We start from the raw sequence: 18,918 nt of genomic DNA on the forward strand, positions 1-18,918 counted from the left end.
TAATCAGTATCTCCTTAAATATCTACTTTTTGGCAAATATGGTGAGCCATTTTTCAATGTTTGCATACGTATGTGTGTGGCAATAGGAAACGGTGGACATTGCAAGCCAGAGTGGACCAGATGAGGCAATAAGTCGACTCGAGGCAGAAAGAGTCCACCATCAAAAAGAGCTGCAACTCTGCTTCTATGAAATTCAAAAACGAGACCAGTACTTGCAGCAACTCAACTCTAAGGTATGTCATATGTAATAAGAAATACTTGTGTACTTTACATGCAACATCATATTTTGCACCATTATATATTCAGCTACATGAAGAGGCACACGTGAGGACCAACCTTCAGCCCGAATTCTAAACAAATGAAGAGAAAAATAACATTCAAAAAGTCACTTTTAATTGAAAGGCTTATGAACACATGAAAACGGTGCTTATTTGAAAGCGCTGCAAACGCTCCTCTCAATGAGCTTCGTGACGTAGTCTTGTCAGGGTTACTTAGTGGAATTTCTGGACTTATTAAGGGTTAAAACCATTCAGTTGTGTTGTGTGTGTGTGTGTACACAAACGCTTGACCTGTATTGTAGCCATCCAATTAGAAACTGCATGCTCAGCGCCAAAGGTACTTACAAAGTACTCATTTTGGTCAAAGGTGCCAGGGACCAAACAGTTGCGGGGTAAAGTTCCTGGTTCCAGGGTGCAAAAGGGAGTCCACCCGACGTAATAAATAAATAAATAAATAAATAAATTCTGGTCCACTCCCACAGTTACAGCAGTCGATGGAGGAGAAAGGTGCTGTGGCAGCCCAGCTGAGAGTTGTCTCCCAAAACCTGAGGGACACCCAAAATCGTTGCCAGTTGCTGGAAACCCAAATCCAAGGCCATGGGCAGGTAAATGTTCCATTTATTCATTTTCTACCACTTATCCTCATGGGGGGTGCTGGAGCCTATCCCAACTGTCTTCGGGCGAGAGGCCGGGTACACCCTGGACTGGTTGCCAGCCAATCACAGGGCACATATAGACAAACAACCATTCACACTCACATTCATACCTATGGACAATTTGGAGTCGAATGTGGGAGGAAACTCCACACAGAGTTGGCCAACGGTGGAATTGAACTCCGGTCTCCTAGCTGTGAGACCCGAGTTCTAGCCTGTGTAGTAACCACTCCACTGCCGTGCAGCCAGATGTCATATTTGGTCATGTAAAAATGAATGGTGCATTTCTTGGAGGTGAAATTGTTGGATATAGTAGAGTCAGTGGCTGCACATTGGAAGGTGGTTAGCATGTAGGCCACACAGTCACGAGATGGGGAAGACCTGGGTTTGATTCTCCGCTTGGGCATCTCTGTGTGGAGTTTGCATGTTCTCCCATCCGTTGCTAGGTTTATTGGCGACTCCAAATTGTCCATAGGTATGAATGTGAGTGTGAATGGTTGTTTGTCTATATGTGCCCTGGGATTGGCTGGCCACCAGTCCAGGGTGTACCCCGCCTCTCACCCGAAGACAGCTGGGGTAGACTCCAGCAGGAGCAGCATAGAAATGGTCATGCTTGTATCATTCTTCATTCCGAGACTTATTGTGTTGTTTTGACATGCTTTCTTCTAGGCAACAGGAAATGCAGAGGTTGCTCCTGGAGCCCCTCAGGAAAGGAGCAACAACACGGCTCATCTTCATAGAGCTGAAGACAGACTGCTCAGAGAAAGGTGAGATCAGCCACTTAAAGAGACTGTGTGCTACTGTTTTGTTAGCTGAGCGCTAACATTATAAAATGCACTTATACCACCTTGTGGCCGTTTTTTGCGGCTTAAAACTCCACCAAACATGATCTCTTCTATTGTGGAGTTGCATCATCACTTCTTTGTGCCTCTTGCGCAAAACAAATACAAATAAAAACAATAAATATGTTTGGTAGCGAATGAGTTAATACACTGCTTGAGTCCAACTGTGTTCTTAATGTAAGTCATTCATTCATTTTCTACCGCTTATCCTCACAAGGATTGCGGGGGGTGCTGGAGCCTATCCCAGCTGTCTTCGGGCGAGAGGCGGGGTACCCCCTGGACCGGTGGGGAGCCAATCACAGGGCACATATAGACAAACAACCATTCACACTCACATTCATACCTATGGACAATTTGGAGTCACCAATTAACCTAGCATGTTTTTGGAATGTGGGAGGAAACCGGAGTACCCGGAGAGGGTGGCCGAGGGTGGAATTGAACCTGGGTCTTCTAGCTGTGAGGTCTGCGCGCTAACCACTAGATCACCCGTGCAGCCTGTTCTTAATGTAATTTCATCACAAAATGTTTGCTAATACATGGTAACAGGAAGTGGAAGTCCTTAGTAGACTTGTTATTTTGTTGCTACTAACACAGTTGCGGCACAAGTGTCACAAAAGGTAACACAAAACATGTTTTTATAGTTTTACAATTACACTTTTACATGCATACAACAATTTTGAATTCATATAAATGATCAATGAAAGTGATTGCTGAATGAATGTTTACTTTTACCTTCATTGAAGACGTGAGACACAATTTGGCAGCGTTATTTGCACATAATTATAATTATTATTTATTATACGAGAGCCAGGCAACGCTGGCAATTTCACTGCTGTGTTATTGTGCAATGATAATAAATGATATCTATATCTATCAGTCTGTCTCTCTGTCTCTCTGTCTGTATCAATAGATATTACAAATATTATTGAATGTAGTATTGCTAAAACAAACAGACAACAGTTAGTTGAGAATGAGCTGTAGTGACGCTACAGTTGTTTGTCAGTAATATTCAGTCTGTACTTACTGTGTGAACTACCCATCCATATTTTTAGACTCCTGGAGGTGGAGCAGAGTCTGGCAGATGAACGATCCAGAAGGGAGGCTGCTGAAGAGGCTTTGCATCTTGCTGAAGTCGGCACAAAGAGGTGATGCACAAAATGTCAAGCGATACACATTCCCTTTGAAGATGTGTTCAAATGGAAATGTTGGTTCAAGTCTCTCCAGGGATCATCAGAGGGACTTCAGTATCGACATGGAAGCTGAGGATGATTGGGAAGCCGTCAGTCTCAACCCGGACCAGCCTCTGATAACACGAAAGGTAGGACCAGTTTTTGGTTTGTGAGGTCGCAGGCTGTAACAGGGGTGCCCAAACTTTTTCCAGCAAGGCCCACATAGCGAAAAATGAAAGAAGATATGTTTAGAATTCATAAGTACTGTATTTCAAGAAAAAAACTTTCTATGGTATCGTAAAATTACTACTGTTTTTGTTTTTATCTCTGCAGTTTTTTTTTACTTTCCAAATTTTATAAACTTTGCTGTCGTCCATTATCAAACAGTCACCTTCAGGCGCCTCCAATACCTAAAATGTATCTTCTGTTAATGGAGGAGGAAAATACTAACAAGGATATAAAAACGCTACAGTCGAACGGCACAGGGCCACTCATTCACAGCCAATGACGTCGATCGACATTTTTTCAAAAAGTAACATTTACTGCCAAAGACATCTATCCATGTTTTGGGGGGAGCGACAGATGCAAATGCAGCCTAAGATTCATCCTTAAAACATATTTAATAATTGTAATAAAAAATGGGTTTACTGCTTTGCCAATTTCACTTATTGCGGGCTATTTTCAAATTTTCTTTTTATTTTGAAGATATTCTTGTAAATTTACAGCTGTTTTCTATTGTTTAATTTTTCAACTATTTCATCTTCCTTCTTGTAAAGTCTGTTCGGCTAATTATGACTTTAATTCTCATAATATTTTGACTTTATTCTTTGCAACGCAATTTTTGTTTTCATAATATTGATTAATAATAATTTATTATTATTCATATTAAATAATATTAATAATTTAAAAACAATTAATAATATATATATTTTTCATAACATTATGACTGTATATCGCCTGCATGCCTTTATTTTTTCAATTTTATGCTGCAAAAGTTATTTTTGCTCATAATATTACAGCATGAGTTTCACTTTATTTGTTAGATAAAATTTTATTATTGTGAAATTACTTCACGTTTTTCCGCTTTTGCGGCTGTTTTGTTTTTGTGTTAAATCTTTTTTTTTAATGGACATCTTTGCGCTATCTTCTCTGATTCAATGCAAGGTTTCTCCGTCCCACACACCAAAGAGGTCAATCATGAGTGGACTGGTCATGTTTGTGTGTTTTCCTGTGTGCCACCGTGTTTCTAGGTCCAAGGCGGGATGGTGGCATGCCGACGTTGGCTCAGAGGGAGGAGCCTCTACTGTTCCCGGCTGCTGACTGGCCGTGCACGCTCTCGTTACTTCTTTTTGGCCTACTTACTCACAATCCACGTGCTCCTTCTAATGTGCTTGACTGGTGCCCTGTGAAAAGTGAAAAGGTCATCAGGTATGAGCTGTGGACTAAAAGTTCATATATGCAACGGAAGGTGAGATGATGTCCATTGTATTTCCTGTTGACGTTCCCAATGATACCATTTGTCCAAGAAATAACTCTGAGGTTGCACAATAGTTGAAGATTTAATGCTAAAGAGCTGAGTGTGATTGTGTACTTCAGGGGTGTCCAAGTGTTTTCAGCAATATCATATAAAAAATGCATTCCAATTTTGTGATAGAGGTGAAATCCCACTAAAATGACCTTATTTTCCCTGTAATATTCCAACTTTATTCTTTCGCATTTTTTTCCTCTTAATATTTTGACTTTATTCTCATAAAGTTACAGCTCTTTTGTCAATTTTTTAAATAGGTTTCCAACTATTTAAACTTTTTTCTTGTAACATCATTTGGTAATATTTTCCCTGAGTTCTCGTAATATTAAAATTTTCACTAACCTAATTTTCCAAAAATTCTAACTTAATTCTTGAATTATTATATTATATAAAATATTTATTGTATTTACATATTACTATTATTAATATTCTGACTTATAAATGTTTTTTTTACTTTTAGTATGACTATTCTCCTGAAATTATGACCTTTTCTTGTAAAATTACTGCTGATTTTGACAGCCACGGGCCCCAGATGGCCCCCCAGTGGCACATTGGACACCCCTGGTGCACTACATCTTCTTCAGTAGCTAACTAACAGATCGTTGAGTGGCGGATCTCCTTGAAGATACATACCGAACGGGGGGTATCACAAGGTATCACACTACATTATATACAATATATTATATATAATACATTATATATATATATATATTTATATAATCTACTTTACACAATTCTACACTGTGTGTGTATGCTGTCAGCCCCGCATCCACCCACTGATACAAAGACACTGTATAAGGGCTCACTCCGTTCATGCCTTGTTCTTGTTCTTGAGTGAACATGCCTGTTTGGAGGCGGGAAATGAGGAAAACAGACATGCACATGGCAATATACGGAGGCAGACAAAAGTACGAGTTAATATTAGTTTATTGTAAAATTGATTCATTTATTCATCGTCCCATGAGACAGATCTTGTGAACCCCCCACCCCACCCCCACGTCTTCACAGTCTTGTGTTTGATTGACACATGAATAATGAATGTTGGTGCATTTGTTTTGCTTTATGTAATAGCATGCACACAATCCTGATGCTGATTAAAAGTATGCACTGTGTTTAGAATAATAATCATCTCAAAACGGACAGAAGCTGAGAATCCCAACACCTCAACAAAGTTTTTTTAAGCATCATTTTATTTTGTGTGGAGTTGGAGAATAGTAAAAATGTGCATACTGGTTGTTAAATTTATGGATTAGATGTATTATGTATTATTATTTATACTTTATCATCTCATCCACGGCAATATTTTTTGTGATTTATTAAAAAAAATCTTGTTTTGGTGATAGGACGTTGATTTGCAAAAAATGTATATATTTCTTTGAACATAAATGGAACAGGTTATTTTGTAGAAATGTACCAATCCGGTGGGTTGAGAGCATATGTTTATTAACACTGTATATAAGGATGGCAGAACTTATTTATGAAAGACTACTAGATCATTTAAAAAAAAGTGTGCTCTGTTTTTGAGAGTTTATGATCCTGTTGGCCTTGATGACGTTAGGCTCCACTTGGTACGATCTCTAAACTTAAAAATAAAACCGGATGATTTTCTTCATTTTGTCGGAACATCAGATTTATTGCTTGAAATGAATTGATTATGCTGTGGCCCTTGTAAGGTAAGGAAGATTTACATTCCAGGAAAGTAAAGGAATACTACGATCTTGGGGAGAAAAAATTCTGATGTGTGGAAAAAAATATATAAAAATATTTTTGCGACATTGCAAAACATTTGCAAGAAACTTCAAACTTAACCCCCCCCCCACGCCCCCCCCCCCCAAGGGGTTTCATACAATCAAGGAAATCACCCAACCATGTTTACACTTGAACACATTTCCCACAGTGGTACACAAACCTCCGTGCCGTGTAAATTAGTAGGATTATTATTTTTTATTTAAGTAGGCCTCACACAAAAATACAATAGTTTTTCAAGAACTAATGAGTAATCACTAAGGCACATACATTTAGAGTACTTCCTGCGGAACTAATGATTAGTTACTGAGGAACTATTGACTAAGGCGCACATTTAGAGTAGTTACTGGGGAGCTAATGAATGACTAATGAGTAGTTACTGAGGAACTAAGGTACATGCATTTAAAGTAGTTACTGAGGAACTAATGATTACAGTAGTTATTGAAGGACTAATGAGTAGTTACTGAGGAACTAAGGTACATGCATTTAGAGTACCTACTGGGTAAATGAGTAGTTGCTGAAGCACTAAGGTACATGTATTTAAAGTAGTTACGGAGCAACTACTTACTAAGGCACCAATTTAGAGTAGTTACTGATTAACTAATGATTACAGTAGTTATTGGGGAAATATTGAAGAACTGGTGATTAGTTCTGATGTACCAATGACAAATACTTCATCAGGGGGTGCTGTAGCGCCCTCTGCTGGAACTTCTCTTCACAAGCGAAGAGCTGAGCCAGAAGCTGGACCACATTTGAGATCATGTCGGTTTAGCGGGCGGCCATCTGGTACAAGAGCTCCATGAGGGTCTGTACAAATATCAATAATATCGATACCAACGTCGGTATCAGCATTGATCGAAGTTAATGTGAAAAGATCACTACTTTGGCTTCAGTTGACTTCCTGTTCAGCTGCTGAAATGTTGAATTTTATTTTATATTTCCTCCATATGAACGTTAACAGCCAATGACATACACTGGCTGTACGTTGATTTAAATTTAACCAATCAGTGTTTGGTTTTCAGAAATGTCATTTTCAGCCAGTGAGAACACACTTCCTGCAACGGTTCTTCGATTCAACCAATCAGCCATCTGTTGTCCTTTCAGCGCGTGGCATGAGTAAATAAACGGCTTTTGCTTTTCTTTTATGCTGACTCATGACGTCATTTTTGTAATCCGATACCTTAATCCAAGGTAGTAAGAGTGAACTTTTTGGTTCGGCAGTAGTATGTTTTTTATCCCGACGACTAAACTTTCAACGTGTAAGTTAGTGTATCTGTTTTGGTGTAAATTGATTGGTCATGCCTAGAGTCTATAGTCTATACCACAGTCGCATTTTGTTGACGTCATCCGTGCACCCACTCTCCAGGCAGTAAGTGGTGGACAAACCCGTTCATTTCAGTCAGCCGGATAATTTTGGTTCATTCAGTAAAAAGATTCGTTCATTTCGGTCAATGGGTCGTTAGCCTGTGATCTCCCCCTGTTCACGTTCATTCCGACTCAACAGCGCAACAACATGTGATGACTAGTGGTGTGAATGAACGTTTCAAAATAACGAGTTCTTTTTGTGAACGGAATGAATGAGGTCGCCGACAGGGTCGGTCAATCTCTCTGTCTCGGTCTTTCAGTCAGCCAATCAAAAAAAAGCATTTGCAACTGAACGGACTGAACAGGTATTTTAGGGGCGGAGACCTCGTTCATTCCGTTCACTAAAAAGAACTAGTTATTTGGTCCCGTTCGTTCATGGCCGACACACCACTACCAGGCAGGACCAATCAATTTGCACAAAATTGATACAGCATGTCGAGCTACAGCCGCCAGAGGCAAGACTTCGGCTCGCCCCAAACTCGACCAGTCCGCCAGAAGTTAACCTTCATAGCTAGCGATGGAGAGGAAGAGCCAGCTCTCTTCACATTATGCACGCCCAAGCAGAATAAATATTCCCGACGACACGAGACGACCCCGCAGCGGCCATACAACCGGACCAACAAGGACAAATCCAGCTCACCGATCTCCACCTGCCCGGACACACCTCGCAAAACTCTGAAGAAACTGCGAAATTTTGCCACGCCGCACAAATCAGAGGTCAGTATTTGACTACTATTCTTACTACTACCATTAATTTATGTTATGTATGTATTATATTTTGATTACCAAACACTAACATGGTCGTTGTGTCAGTTAGCACTGTGCAATTAATGTAACGTACAAAAGGGAATGAAAGACATAACTTCACAGAACACTAGTAAAAGAGAGAAAGATCAAAGAGAAAAACACCACATCAATCTTAACACAAACAAATGAGTGGTAGACTCATAGCAACTACCCGGAAACACAAAAATGTAAATATGTATGACATCTTTTTACAAAGCATGATGGGATACTGGCAGTGCACCTTGCGAGATACAGTATCCATATTTAATTTTACCGATTATCGATGCGTTTTCGCCACAAATAGTTGTTTTATTATTAATTAAATATACAGTATTTATATACATAAACTGCGGAGAAGTGCTTAGACTTAATTACGTCTCGAGGACCTCCACGTGCTCCATGAGATGCATTCTCTTAAAGAGACAGTAACATACACCTCGATCCTCACAGCAATATAAACATGACAAATCAAATGTTTTCACATGAAATTGAGTTTACATATTAGTTATATTATATTTTATTTAATCCTGTTATTTCACCACGAGACCCAATATCCCTAACTTTGTTCATATATGTTATTATATATATATATATATATATATATATATATATATATGTCAGCTAGATAGACTTTCTTTGTCATTGCACTATAACACAGCAGTGAAATTGCCAACGAAATGTTGTTGCCTGGCTCCCGTATAATAATAATAAATAATAATGGGGAGAATAAATATATGACATCAAATATAAACACTGTATAGTGTAAACCGTAATTTGTACAAATAATTTAAATAATTTAGAATAAATAATAATTTAAAGTTTTGCATGTGGGCAGGTAGAGGGGCTTATTTGGCATTCAGTTGGCATGTTCATATTCATATATGTATGATACTATACTGGTGCGTGTGCGCTTTCTTTTCACACAACAACCAAGCGTCACAATGTGCCTTTTTGTATTTGACACCTACAATTGGCAGCCACATAAAGCATTTAATTTGGGAATATGTAGTTAAGCTGTTCCATGCTTTGTGTCAACGCTAAACCTCCATTGTGTGTTTGCACAGAGCCTTCCGCCCCATGTGATTGACACCCCCCGCGTGAGGGGGTCCCTCTTCAATAATGTGGAGCCTGCCACAACGTCCACCGCAGACCGCGTCACCAGGAGACAGTCCGCACCCCTGGTCAACTTGAACCCCTTCAGCCCAGACTCCCTGCTCGTCCAGTCGGCCCCGCAGAAGCGCAGCAGGAAGCAAGCTCACAGGGACTTGTACGTCATCTCTTTGATCTTGTCTGCAGTCACGTCAGTTGGCTGGATGTCAGTTGATAAGTTGAAGAGAGTTAGAACTGTTTAATGACACAGCACCAGCACAGCAAAAATCATGTTTGTTTCCAATCCACCTTTCCATACTGCCCCCTGCTGGACAACAGTAAATACTCACTCTACTCTTCCTCCTCACAGCTCCAGTGGAGAAGACATGGAGACCAGTGATGCTGAGGGAGACCAGGGAATCCTGCCAGCATCCAAGGTCATGACCTTAACTTTTTTATGTGTCATTGGGCATTGTCTTTCAACTTTCTCTTCCCTCTCCCACAGAAGACCGCCATGATGGAGAGCAACATAAGCACTTCTCGCTACTCCTCAGAGTTCCTGGAGCTGGAGAAGATTGGCTGCGGTCAATTTGGCGCCGTGTTCAAATGCGTGAAGAGACTGGACGGCTGCATCTACGCCATCAAGCGCTCCAAGAAGCCTCTGGCCGGATCGGTGGAGAAGTAAGTCTGCTGACACCATTTTGGTACTAATAATCTCAAATACTTCCTCCACAGACAGAACGCCCTGCGTGAGGTGTACGCCCACGCTGTGCTGGTCCAGCACCCCCACGTGGTGCGCTACCACTCTGCGTGGGCCGAGGACGACTGCATGCTCATTCAGAACGAGTACTGCGACGGCGGCACGCTGTCCGACGTCATCGCCGCCAACGCCGAGCGCCTGGCTCGCCCGACGGAGCTGGAACTCAAGGACCTCCTGCTGCAGGTCGCCAGCGGCCTCAAGTACATCCACGCCATGTCGCTGGTGCACATGGACATCAAGCCGAGTGAGGCTCTTATTGTGAAAGTGCTTTGACAGGAAGTGTGTGTGCTGGTCAAACTCCTGAGGTTTTGTTTGGTTGCCAGGCAACATCTTCCTCTGTCGCCACTCTGTCAGCCAGGATGACAATGACAACCTGAACACCAGAGTGGTCTACAAAATCGGTTTGTTTTCTTTCTTCTCGCCACTTTGTTACACGCACCGACATGTCACTTGATTACACGCCATCTTGCAGGGGATCTGGGTCATGTGACACCAGCCACTAATCTTCAGGCAGAGGAAGGAGACATTCGATATTTGGCCAACGAAGTTCTCCAAGAGGTTAGTGGCCTTTTGAACAAGCTCCTCCCACACGTCACACATGGGCCTCACTAACGCCCCCGACCTGCTCTCTCTCTCAGGACTACACCGACCTGGCCAAGGCGGACATCTTTGCCCTCGCTCTCACCATCGTCAGCGCCTCTGGGGCGGAGCCTCTGCCCGCCAATGGAGACGCGTGGCACGAGATCCGCCGTGGAAAACTGCCCGCCATGCCCCAAGCGGTCTCGCCAGAGTTTGTCAACCTGCTGGAGGTGACCTTTTATGACCTATGATCTCTCTGCTTGCTAGCCAGCTAACATGCACGGCTAATGACTTCATTAGACATGGGCTGTGTTTGAAACCGCATACTTACTAGTGGACACACACTTCCTGTCTGTCGCTTTATTTACAAAAAAAATATTGGATCTCTGTTAAATTGAATTTTTTCCTTTGTTTTTTCCACACCTTTACAATGACGTCACCTCTTCAGTGAGACAAAGTGTCTTTTTCATATTGCAGCTGATGATCCACCCTGACCCGGCCGCACGACCTTCCAGCTCTGACCTCGTCCGTCACCCGCTGCTCCTGGCGGGCGCCACAATGAGCGCCGAGCAGCTACGAGTGGAGCTCAACGCCATGGAATTTAAGAATGCCCTCCTGCAGAAGTAAGCTCATGTTCTCATACCAGAGAGTGACATGCCATGAGTACTTTGAAAGACCTCAAACGCTTATGTGATCGACCACAGTGATGAACTCTGCTCTTTTTCGTGTCAGGGAGCTTCAGAAGGCCCAGATGCCCAAAACGGCTGCCAAGGAGAGCAGCAGCGCAGAGACCCGCTCCACCAGAACCTGCAGACAAAGTGGAAAGATGATGAGCCGCTCTGACAGCTCCACCATAGTTTGAACATCTATGTTTGTTTTACATAGATGAACTTTGTCGTTTGCAAACTCATACAGTTATCTAATCAACTTTTGAATGTTCACCGTAAAAGAAAAGTGTTAATCTAACTCTTAAAGAGTGATATGGATAAAAGTTTTTGTTGAAATTAGAGTATAATGTACTCTATGGCCAGTGTCTGCTAAAAATGACACTAATGTATGATTGTTTTCATTTCTGTACTGTTACTTTTACATATTTTGTGTGTCATATGACAAAGTAAAATATAAAAATCAACGGGTTTCATTTTTTAACAAGTTTATTTTGAAGCCTTTGTCGTCTGGGACTTACACTGATGGTCTGTCGCCCTCTTGTGGTAAAGAGGTATCTTAACATCTTATTGACTATAGTGAATGATGGAAATGTAACGAAGATTGGCGTCATAGCCTGCGACACACTTTTCTATCAACAGGGCGGGATGCCAGGCAGTTGTAAACAGTTGTGGCTGTTGTAAACAAACCGGCGGCTGTGTGATGAGCCATGGATATCAAAGGAAAAAAGAGAAAAATAACCGAGGAGAACAGAGGATTCAACGTTTCTTGGTCCGAATCATGGTAAGAACACAATCCTGTCATAAGCACATATTTAGTAGCAAAGTGGCTGTTTGTTTTCTGATTTTCGTCGGTATATATTTACTATTTATTATATTATAGTACAGTATATTTATTATTTATTATTATATATAACACTCGGCGATATTATTGTGTTTTGTTGCACGAGTCATAGCGTTACAGGCATTTGCATTGGACAGCTATGTAGGGTCAACTTGCATGACCTTTGAACCAGGAAGTTAGTCCGGTGTGAAATGCCTCGGGGCTGGATTGTTAAAATAAAGTTGGTTGGAAGCAACAAGTAACATTTTCCTTCTCTGTCAGGTCGTCCTTAATACAGGACATCTGCTGCGTTTTACCCTTGCTTGGCATTTGTACAGAAATCAAACTTAATCTGTATTCATTTGATTTTATTTACTTTTACCTTTTCAAAAGACTGTTTTTTTATAAATGCAGGCTGCGTTTTTATTTCACTTTGTTTGTTGCCCAGATAAGGGGCACGTTCTGCACCTTACATTTTGTAGGTTTTTTTTCGAATCCTCAAAATAAAAATGGCATAAAAAATCCGATTTCTTTAATTTCATAAAAGCAATGATTTGTTAATATTGTAGTGAAGTGAAAGTTGAGGCAGACTAGTCACGTGGTGCGTCACTCCCTACAGGATGTACTGCAGGGAAAATGAAGGCTCATTATGTATTTGTAGCATCTTATTTTGATTTTATATATATATATATATAGCTAATATACATACAGCATGTGTTGCCTTCATTATAAAGGCATATATAAGTTCTAATATGGCTCTTTCAAGATTTTTGGTTGCAGACCCCTGGATTAACCTCATTCCATCAAGTTTGTCATAAAAATGATTTTATTTTTCATATATTGACAAACAAAGTGCCATAAAACCTCTTGAGTAAATTCTTTTTGAAACAACAAATACACTGAACTTCAAAAGATATTTTCAAGTCAGAAACATTTTACAAGCTAAACAAAAAAATTATACAATTTGGATATGGGAATATTTCCCAGAAGGTCTAAAATAAAAAAAAAGATGTATACTTTTATTTCAAGTGATCAAACTGATTTTGCGGTGTGAGTGAACACATTGTGGATCACATAGCAATCATTGTTCCCCAAGAGTATCCATTCCCTTCCACATCTTGTTATTCCTCTCCCTCTTCTCCCTGGTCATCCACGGAGTCGGCCCCCACCTCCTCGTAGTCCTTCTCCAGCGCCGCCATGTCCTCTCTGGCTTCGGAGAACTCGCCCTCCTCCATCCCCTCACCCACGTACCAGTGAACAAACGCACGCTTGGCGTACATCAGATCAAACTTGTGGTCGAGTCGAGCCCAGGCCTCGGCAACGGCGGTGGTGTTGCTGAGCATGCACACGGCTCTTTGCACTTTGGCCAGGTCTCCACCAGGAACCACGGTGGGCGGCTGGTAATTGATGCCCACCTTGAACCCAGTGGGGCACCAGTCCACAAACTGGATGGTGCGCTTTGTTTTGATGGTGGCGATGGCGGCGTTGACGTCTTTTGGCACCACGTCCCCACGATACAACAGGCAACACGCCATGTACTTGCCGTGACGAGGGTCGCACTTAACCATCTGGTTGGCGGGCTCGAAACAAGAGTTGGTGATATCCGAAACGGTTAATTGCTCGTGGTAGGCCTTTTCGGCGGAGATGATGGGAGCGTAGGTGGCGAGGGGGAAGTGGATACGGGGATAAGGGACCAAGTTGGTCTGGAACTCCGCCAGATCAACATTGAGGGCGCCGTCAAAACGAAGGGAAGCGGTGATGGAGGACGTGATTTGACTGATGAGCCTGTTCAGGTTGGTGTAAGTCGGACGCTCCATGTCGAGGTTCCTGCGGCAGATATCATAAATGGCCTCATTGTCCACCATGAAGGCGCAGTCGGAGTGCTCCAGGGTGGTGTGTGTGGTCAAGATGGAATTGTAGGGTTCCACCACAGCTGTGGACACTTGAGGGGCTGGGTAGATGGAGAACTCCAGCTTGGATTTCTTGCCGTAGTCCACAGATAGACGCTCCATTAGGAGGGAGGTGAAACCGGAACCAGTTCCGCCGCCAAAGCTGTGGAACACCAGGAAGCCCTGAAGGCCGGTGCACTGGTCAGCCTGCCATCACGGTGGGAATGCTTGGGATTAGATGAAAGCTTTTCAGGATGGCAAATCATGGCGATATTTGACCGCTCACCAGTTTACGGATTCTGTCCAAAACCAGGTCAATGATCTCTTTGCCGATGGTGTAGTGACCACGGGCGTAGTTGTTGGCAGCGTCCTCCTTGCCGGTGATAAGCTGCTCAGGGTGGAACAGCAGTCTATATGTCCCGCTACGCACTTCGTCTGCAGACATCGGAATATTGCATCCACTTAATTGTTGTGTGACCCTACACTAAGGAAAATATATCATTAGGAAGGTAAGAGGTATACCAATGACCGTGGGCTCCAGGTCCACAAAAACAGCTCGAGGAACATGCTTTCCCGCTCCGGTCTCGCTGAAGAATGTGTTGAAAGAATCGTCTCCACCTCCAATCGTCATTTCGCTGGGCATCTGTCCATCAGGCTGGATTCCATGTTCCAGGCAGTAAAGCTCCCAGCAGGCGTTGCCGATCTGAACGCCCGCCTGGCCGACATGTACAGAGATACACTCACGCTGTAGGGGGGGGGAGGGAGGAAAAAATGTTCAAGCCACGAATAGACACTTCTGGTTAGATCTTAAGGACGTTCCAGTTAGGACGCAGTAAGATTTGATAGATACTGAGGATAATGAAACAAAAAAATGTCATCTGATTGGCTGTCCGTCAAGACACAGGAAGATCCTCGACCCAACGGTGCAGAGTACAGTCTAGGGGTGTGAAACTCAGCACTGAGGACCACTCGATACACATCTCGATGCACTGCCAGCGATACGATACTTTAACGATACATGGAATTTTCTGGCGATACAATAATGATAATTGTTTAGTTCAAATCAATACAATCCAATATGATATGGTGCAATTTCTTGTGATATGATGCAATTCAACATGATGCAAATAAGCAAGAGAAAAATGGAATTCAGTATGGTCCTACAAAAAGGATTTGGCTTTATTCCTTAAATATAGAAACTTCTTAGCTGTTGCTTGCGTACGAACGTCCATGCTGTTTTACTAGTAGTTAAACAGTAGTAGCCTCACGGCTTCCGTCCGTATTCAATACAAAACGCCAAATAATGATGGTGCATTCATTGCGCCTGGGAAACAGCATATGGGGCGAAGTTTAACATTAATAAAACGGCGCTTGCATTGAATTTTACCGATACCCACAAACGCATCACGATGAATCTAGATTTCACCCGTCAATTGCCTCCATACCCAGTGAATGATCCGATACACATGCGCATTGATGTATCGATTAATATCAATTATTTTCCACACCCTTAGTACAGTCCAATCACCAACAGTCCAATCACCAACAGACGACATTTGCTGGAGATGGATTGTAAGAACAAACGACTTCAAAAGACACTACAAAACTCCCCATTGGGAATTTGCACGAGAGCACCAAACATGGGACATTGAAAAGTGGAATAAGCATGACAAGGAGATCCCGCCTGAGATGTTTTCAGAGGGGGGGCGCCATCATGATCTGGGGTGCTTTTTCCTTTCAATGGAACAATGGAGTTCACAATGTACACTTGACCCTTACGCTTTAGACCAGGGGTCTCAAACACACGACCCGCAGGCCAAATGTGGCCCGCAGGACACTAGTTTGAGGCCCCCGCCTTGATATGAAAGTTTAATGTTAGTGCGGTCCGCGCAAGTTTGATATGGATGCTGTATGGTATCATGTACCCAGAAAAAATTATTACGTTTGATTAATGTTCATGTTAAAGGTTAAATAACTGTTAATAGTTATCCTCCCTATCCGTGTGGAAGTGGTTAAGTCTTTCGCTATTTAAGTTTAAAGGAAATAACTTGAAGGCTACCGTTTAGGTCGCTAGCTCTCCAGTTTGTGAGTTAGCATGTGTCTCAAGACCCTGCAGTTGCGCAATATGTTGTAAATAAAAAGAGTATAAATGTGACTATAGTCGTGTTTTGTCATGTCTACAGGGCTCTAATAATGCTTTGTTCATTTTAATCTGAAAAAAATAATTTGTCTACCCACCAACTATATGTGGTTTCTTAAGTTTTTATTATTATTATTATATTTATTTATTACTGATTGATTTTCTTTATTCTTGATTTGTTTATTTATTTTTCATCTTATTTTGTGTAGAAAAATAAAAAGTGAGATATTTGAGAACAGTGGAATGTTTTATCAGAGCTTTTATTGTAGAAAATGGGAACCAAAGCATTGAAAAAGTTTGTATATTTTTCTGTTTTTAATAAATGCGTTTTTGTTTTTTTTGGAAAACCTGATGCGGCCCAGCCTTGCCCAGACCCTAGCTCCAGTGGCCCCCAGGTAAATTGAGTTTGAGACCCCTGCTTTAGACCATCATGCATATTCCCCTGATCCAAACCCAATTGAGAACATTTGGGGGATGAATGGCAAAAATGGACATCATCCTCAGACAGTGGATTCCCTCCGTGAAGCCATCTTCACCACCCAGACAAACTAAATTCTCATCAGTGTCCGGGAACCCACACTAAATATTTCCAAGTGTCCTTAGCTAAACTTCCCAAAGAAAGACACTACATATTCTACCTTGGCTACTTAAAGAACCACAATTTCTAAGCTTCAACCTAAATTAACTTGATGAAGATGCACACTCACCATATTTATTGAAGGAGACAAGTTCCTGAAAGAGTAAAAACAAGGTAACAATGAGAAGCATCCAATTCTACTCAACTAGTTCATGTAGCATTTCATCATTTATTTCCACCTCAACAGATCCATAAAAGTTAAATGCAAATTATACGATGGCGCCAGCAACCTCTACACAGAGACTTTAGTGACAACTCCCCAGGGAAGGTTATCCAATACAGCCTATGATTTTTTTCAAAAATTAATAAATTGGTATGCATGCGTGGTCGTCTGTGTCCCTGCAGTGGTTCCATAGCCTACGCATTAGCAATGTGGTGGAAAGAAATGGCAGTGTAAAGGTGACTATAGGGGTGCTATTTCATTTCTACAGGGCTCTAATTATGGAAATATTTTAAAAAGTCAAAGAAAGTTGATTTTCTGGAGTTGACTTTATTGCATTTTTCACTCACTTCAGACTCTACATTCAACGTAGGAACTAATACGCCATACAAGATAGCAGGTCTGCTATTACTCGCCAGTATTTACTCTTTGCTTTTCAGGGCAGATCAACACATGAAAACCTTCCTGGTGACAGACCCAATCGCGGTAAGTGAATTTCCGGCAAGTAGTATTCTTTGCAAATAAAATATTTTGGCAGTTAGGTAATAGCAAACCTGTTTGTGACTTTATAAATAATTTGTTTACATTTTTAAAGCCCTCTATGTATGAAATATAGCCAATATAGCCGACATAATAAGAAAAAAATAAGACAGTATCAGTCAATGTCCATGCCCAGTGATCAAGTCTGGTGCTTGTGTGTCCCAATCAACATTACAGTAACATTACTGAAAGTTAGTGACCAGTAGAACACTACATTATCATCACAGCATGTTAATTTTACTTCATTTAGCCGTTGTTATGCTTGAAAAATGCCCATTTTGGGCTAATATTAATCTTTATTCAACCACAAACCAGGATTTATTAAATCAATATATTTTTGAAACCCATGACAGAGTGAAATTCGATAGTCAAATCGGAGAAGTATTAATGTATATTAAAACATGTTGCAAATGTTCATTTGAATTAAAACTAACTAACCGGGTTAAGACTGGTAAATTAGGTATTTACACTCCCCTCCGAAAGTTTGTATCTCGGTCACATTGTTGGAAACAATAGAGCTTATAGTAAAAGTAACGTTTGAAAGGTTACTTACTTTGTAACGAGGAAGGTTACTGTTTCTTCTTCCGGATAAACACCGACTTTGCACAAAGTTGCACACAGAAGTCCAACGTCCTCTGCGGATGAGTCAGCACCCCTAATAAGAAGAAGATGCTGTGAATGAGAGCAACATTACAAAGGTTTCGCGTCTGGTTAGGTCTACGTCATCTCCATGTGTTGTAGTAAAATATGAGCGAACATGACAAAGAATGATGTGGAGTTCGTTAAATTTGTCAAGCCTTCATAATGTGTTCATTAAAAGCTCTTCCACCTCAGGTATCAATGCACTTGCTTCGCTGACGTCATTTATATTTACATATTATGACGTCCAAACGGAGACACTGACGCTATTTTTAAGCTATATTGCTAACCTGAACAACCGACTGTAGTACTGCTAGCAACACTTTGCTAGCCACCTTGCACTCACGTTTTCCCGCCCGGAAATAACCACCATGTTGCAGGCATGTGTTTGGTCAGCTATGTGGGGGCGGGTTGAGCGTGACCTGTGAACCAGGAAGTGCGGGGATCTCGTGGGTGTGGTTCTCTCTCGTTGCGGTGTGCTCAAGAATAAAGTTGACTGGAAGCAGCCGGCAACCGTGTCTCTATCTCTGCCTAAGTCAAGCCGCCCCTTACCTCGGTTTGGGGCTTGAAAGTGCTGACAGGTAACAAAACGTTCTCTCAAAAACCAAACTTGCAAGCACATATAAGAAT

The 18,918-nt window shown here is 41.6% G+C and overlaps 3 protein-coding genes across 12 annotated transcripts in view; 2 read left to right on the top strand and 1 right to left on the bottom strand.

Moving 5' to 3' along the window:
• The window catches only part of LOC131131901 (uncharacterized), a 41,844-nt gene extending 35,768 nt beyond the window's left edge, over positions 1 to 6,076 (top strand). For all 7 annotated transcript variants that reach the window (XM_078792614.1, XM_078792635.1, XM_058076924.2 and 4 more), the window contains 6 exons: positions 87 to 233; positions 761 to 883; positions 1,601 to 1,698; positions 2,826 to 2,918; positions 2,989 to 3,091; positions 4,193 to 6,076. In XM_078792614.1, coding sequence (XP_078648740.1) covers positions 87 to 233; positions 761 to 883; positions 1,601 to 1,698; positions 2,826 to 2,918; positions 2,989 to 3,091; positions 4,193 to 4,351 — 723 coding nt within the window. In that variant the 3' untranslated portion in view covers positions 4,352 to 6,076. The remainder of the gene's footprint in view (positions 1 to 86; positions 234 to 760; positions 884 to 1,600; positions 1,699 to 2,825; positions 2,919 to 2,988; positions 3,092 to 4,192) is intronic.
• Positions 6,077 to 7,825: 1,749 nt separating this feature from the next.
• Positions 7,826 to 11,910, top strand: LOC131132835 (wee1-like protein kinase 1-B). 4 transcript variants are annotated; one of them, XM_058078849.2, is made up of 10 exons: positions 7,826 to 8,298; positions 9,432 to 9,634; positions 9,827 to 9,893; positions 9,965 to 10,137; positions 10,192 to 10,460; positions 10,540 to 10,617; positions 10,689 to 10,774; positions 10,855 to 11,025; positions 11,273 to 11,418; positions 11,528 to 11,910. In XM_058078849.2, exons 1-10 carry the CDS (start codon positions 8,014 to 8,016, stop codon positions 11,655 to 11,657), a joined length of 1,608 nt encoding a protein of 535 aa, XP_057934832.2. In that variant the 5' UTR covers positions 7,826 to 8,013; the 3' UTR covers positions 11,658 to 11,910. The 4 variants fall into 4 exon arrangements, with proteins under 4 accessions (XP_057934832.2, XP_057934834.2, XP_057934831.2 ...); XM_058078851.2 differs by having other exon boundaries at positions 9,833 to 9,893; XM_058078848.2 differs by having other exon boundaries at positions 7,827 to 8,298; positions 9,962 to 10,137; positions 11,528 to 11,908.
• A 1,196-nt stretch (positions 11,911 to 13,106) lies between these two features.
• Positions 13,107 to 18,687, bottom strand: LOC131132842 (tubulin alpha-1C chain-like). The gene is made up of 6 exons (XM_078792597.1): positions 18,635 to 18,687; positions 18,203 to 18,304; positions 17,020 to 17,044; positions 14,695 to 14,917; positions 14,459 to 14,607; positions 13,107 to 14,379 (listed from the first exon to the last, which is right to left on the bottom strand). The coding sequence occupies exons 1-6, from the start codon at positions 18,670 to 18,672 to the stop codon at positions 13,405 to 13,407; spliced, it is 1,512 nt and encodes a 503-aa protein (XP_078648723.1). The 5' UTR covers positions 18,673 to 18,687; the 3' UTR covers positions 13,107 to 13,404.
• Between the last annotated feature and the right edge of the window lie 231 nt (positions 18,688 to 18,918).

The sequence above is a fragment of the Doryrhamphus excisus genome, linkage group LG1 (assembly GCF_037039965.1).
Source record: "Doryrhamphus excisus strain RoL-2023G ecotype Guam linkage group LG1, RoL_Dexc_Guam_v1.1, whole genome shotgun sequence".
Classification (NCBI taxonomy): domain Eukaryota; kingdom Metazoa; phylum Chordata; class Actinopteri; order Syngnathiformes; family Syngnathidae; genus Doryrhamphus; species Doryrhamphus excisus.

Coding starts and splice junctions, on each gene's coding strand:
- LOC131132835 (XM_058078848.2), top strand. CDS start 8,014: ATGTCGAGCTACAGCCGCCAGAGGCAAGACTTCGGCTCGCCCCAAACT. Junction 9,894..9,961: donor GAATCCTGCCAGCATCCAAG/GTCATGACCTTA, acceptor CCTCTCCCACAG/AAGACCGCCATGATGGAGAG. Junction 10,461..10,539: donor GCACATGGACATCAAGCCGA/GTGAGGCTCTTA, acceptor TTTGGTTGCCAG/GCAACATCTTCCTCTGTCGC.
- LOC131132842 (XM_078792597.1), bottom strand. CDS start 18,672: ATGCCTGCAACATGGTGGTTATTTCCGGGCGGGAAAAC. Junction 17,045..18,202: donor GTAACCTTCCTCGTTACAAA/GTAAGTAACCTT, acceptor TTACTCTTTCAG/GAACTTGTCTCCTTCAATAA. Junction 14,608..14,694: donor CCTGGAGCCCACGGTCATTG/GTATACCTCTTA, acceptor CGATGTCTGCAG/ACGAAGTGCGTAGCGGGACA.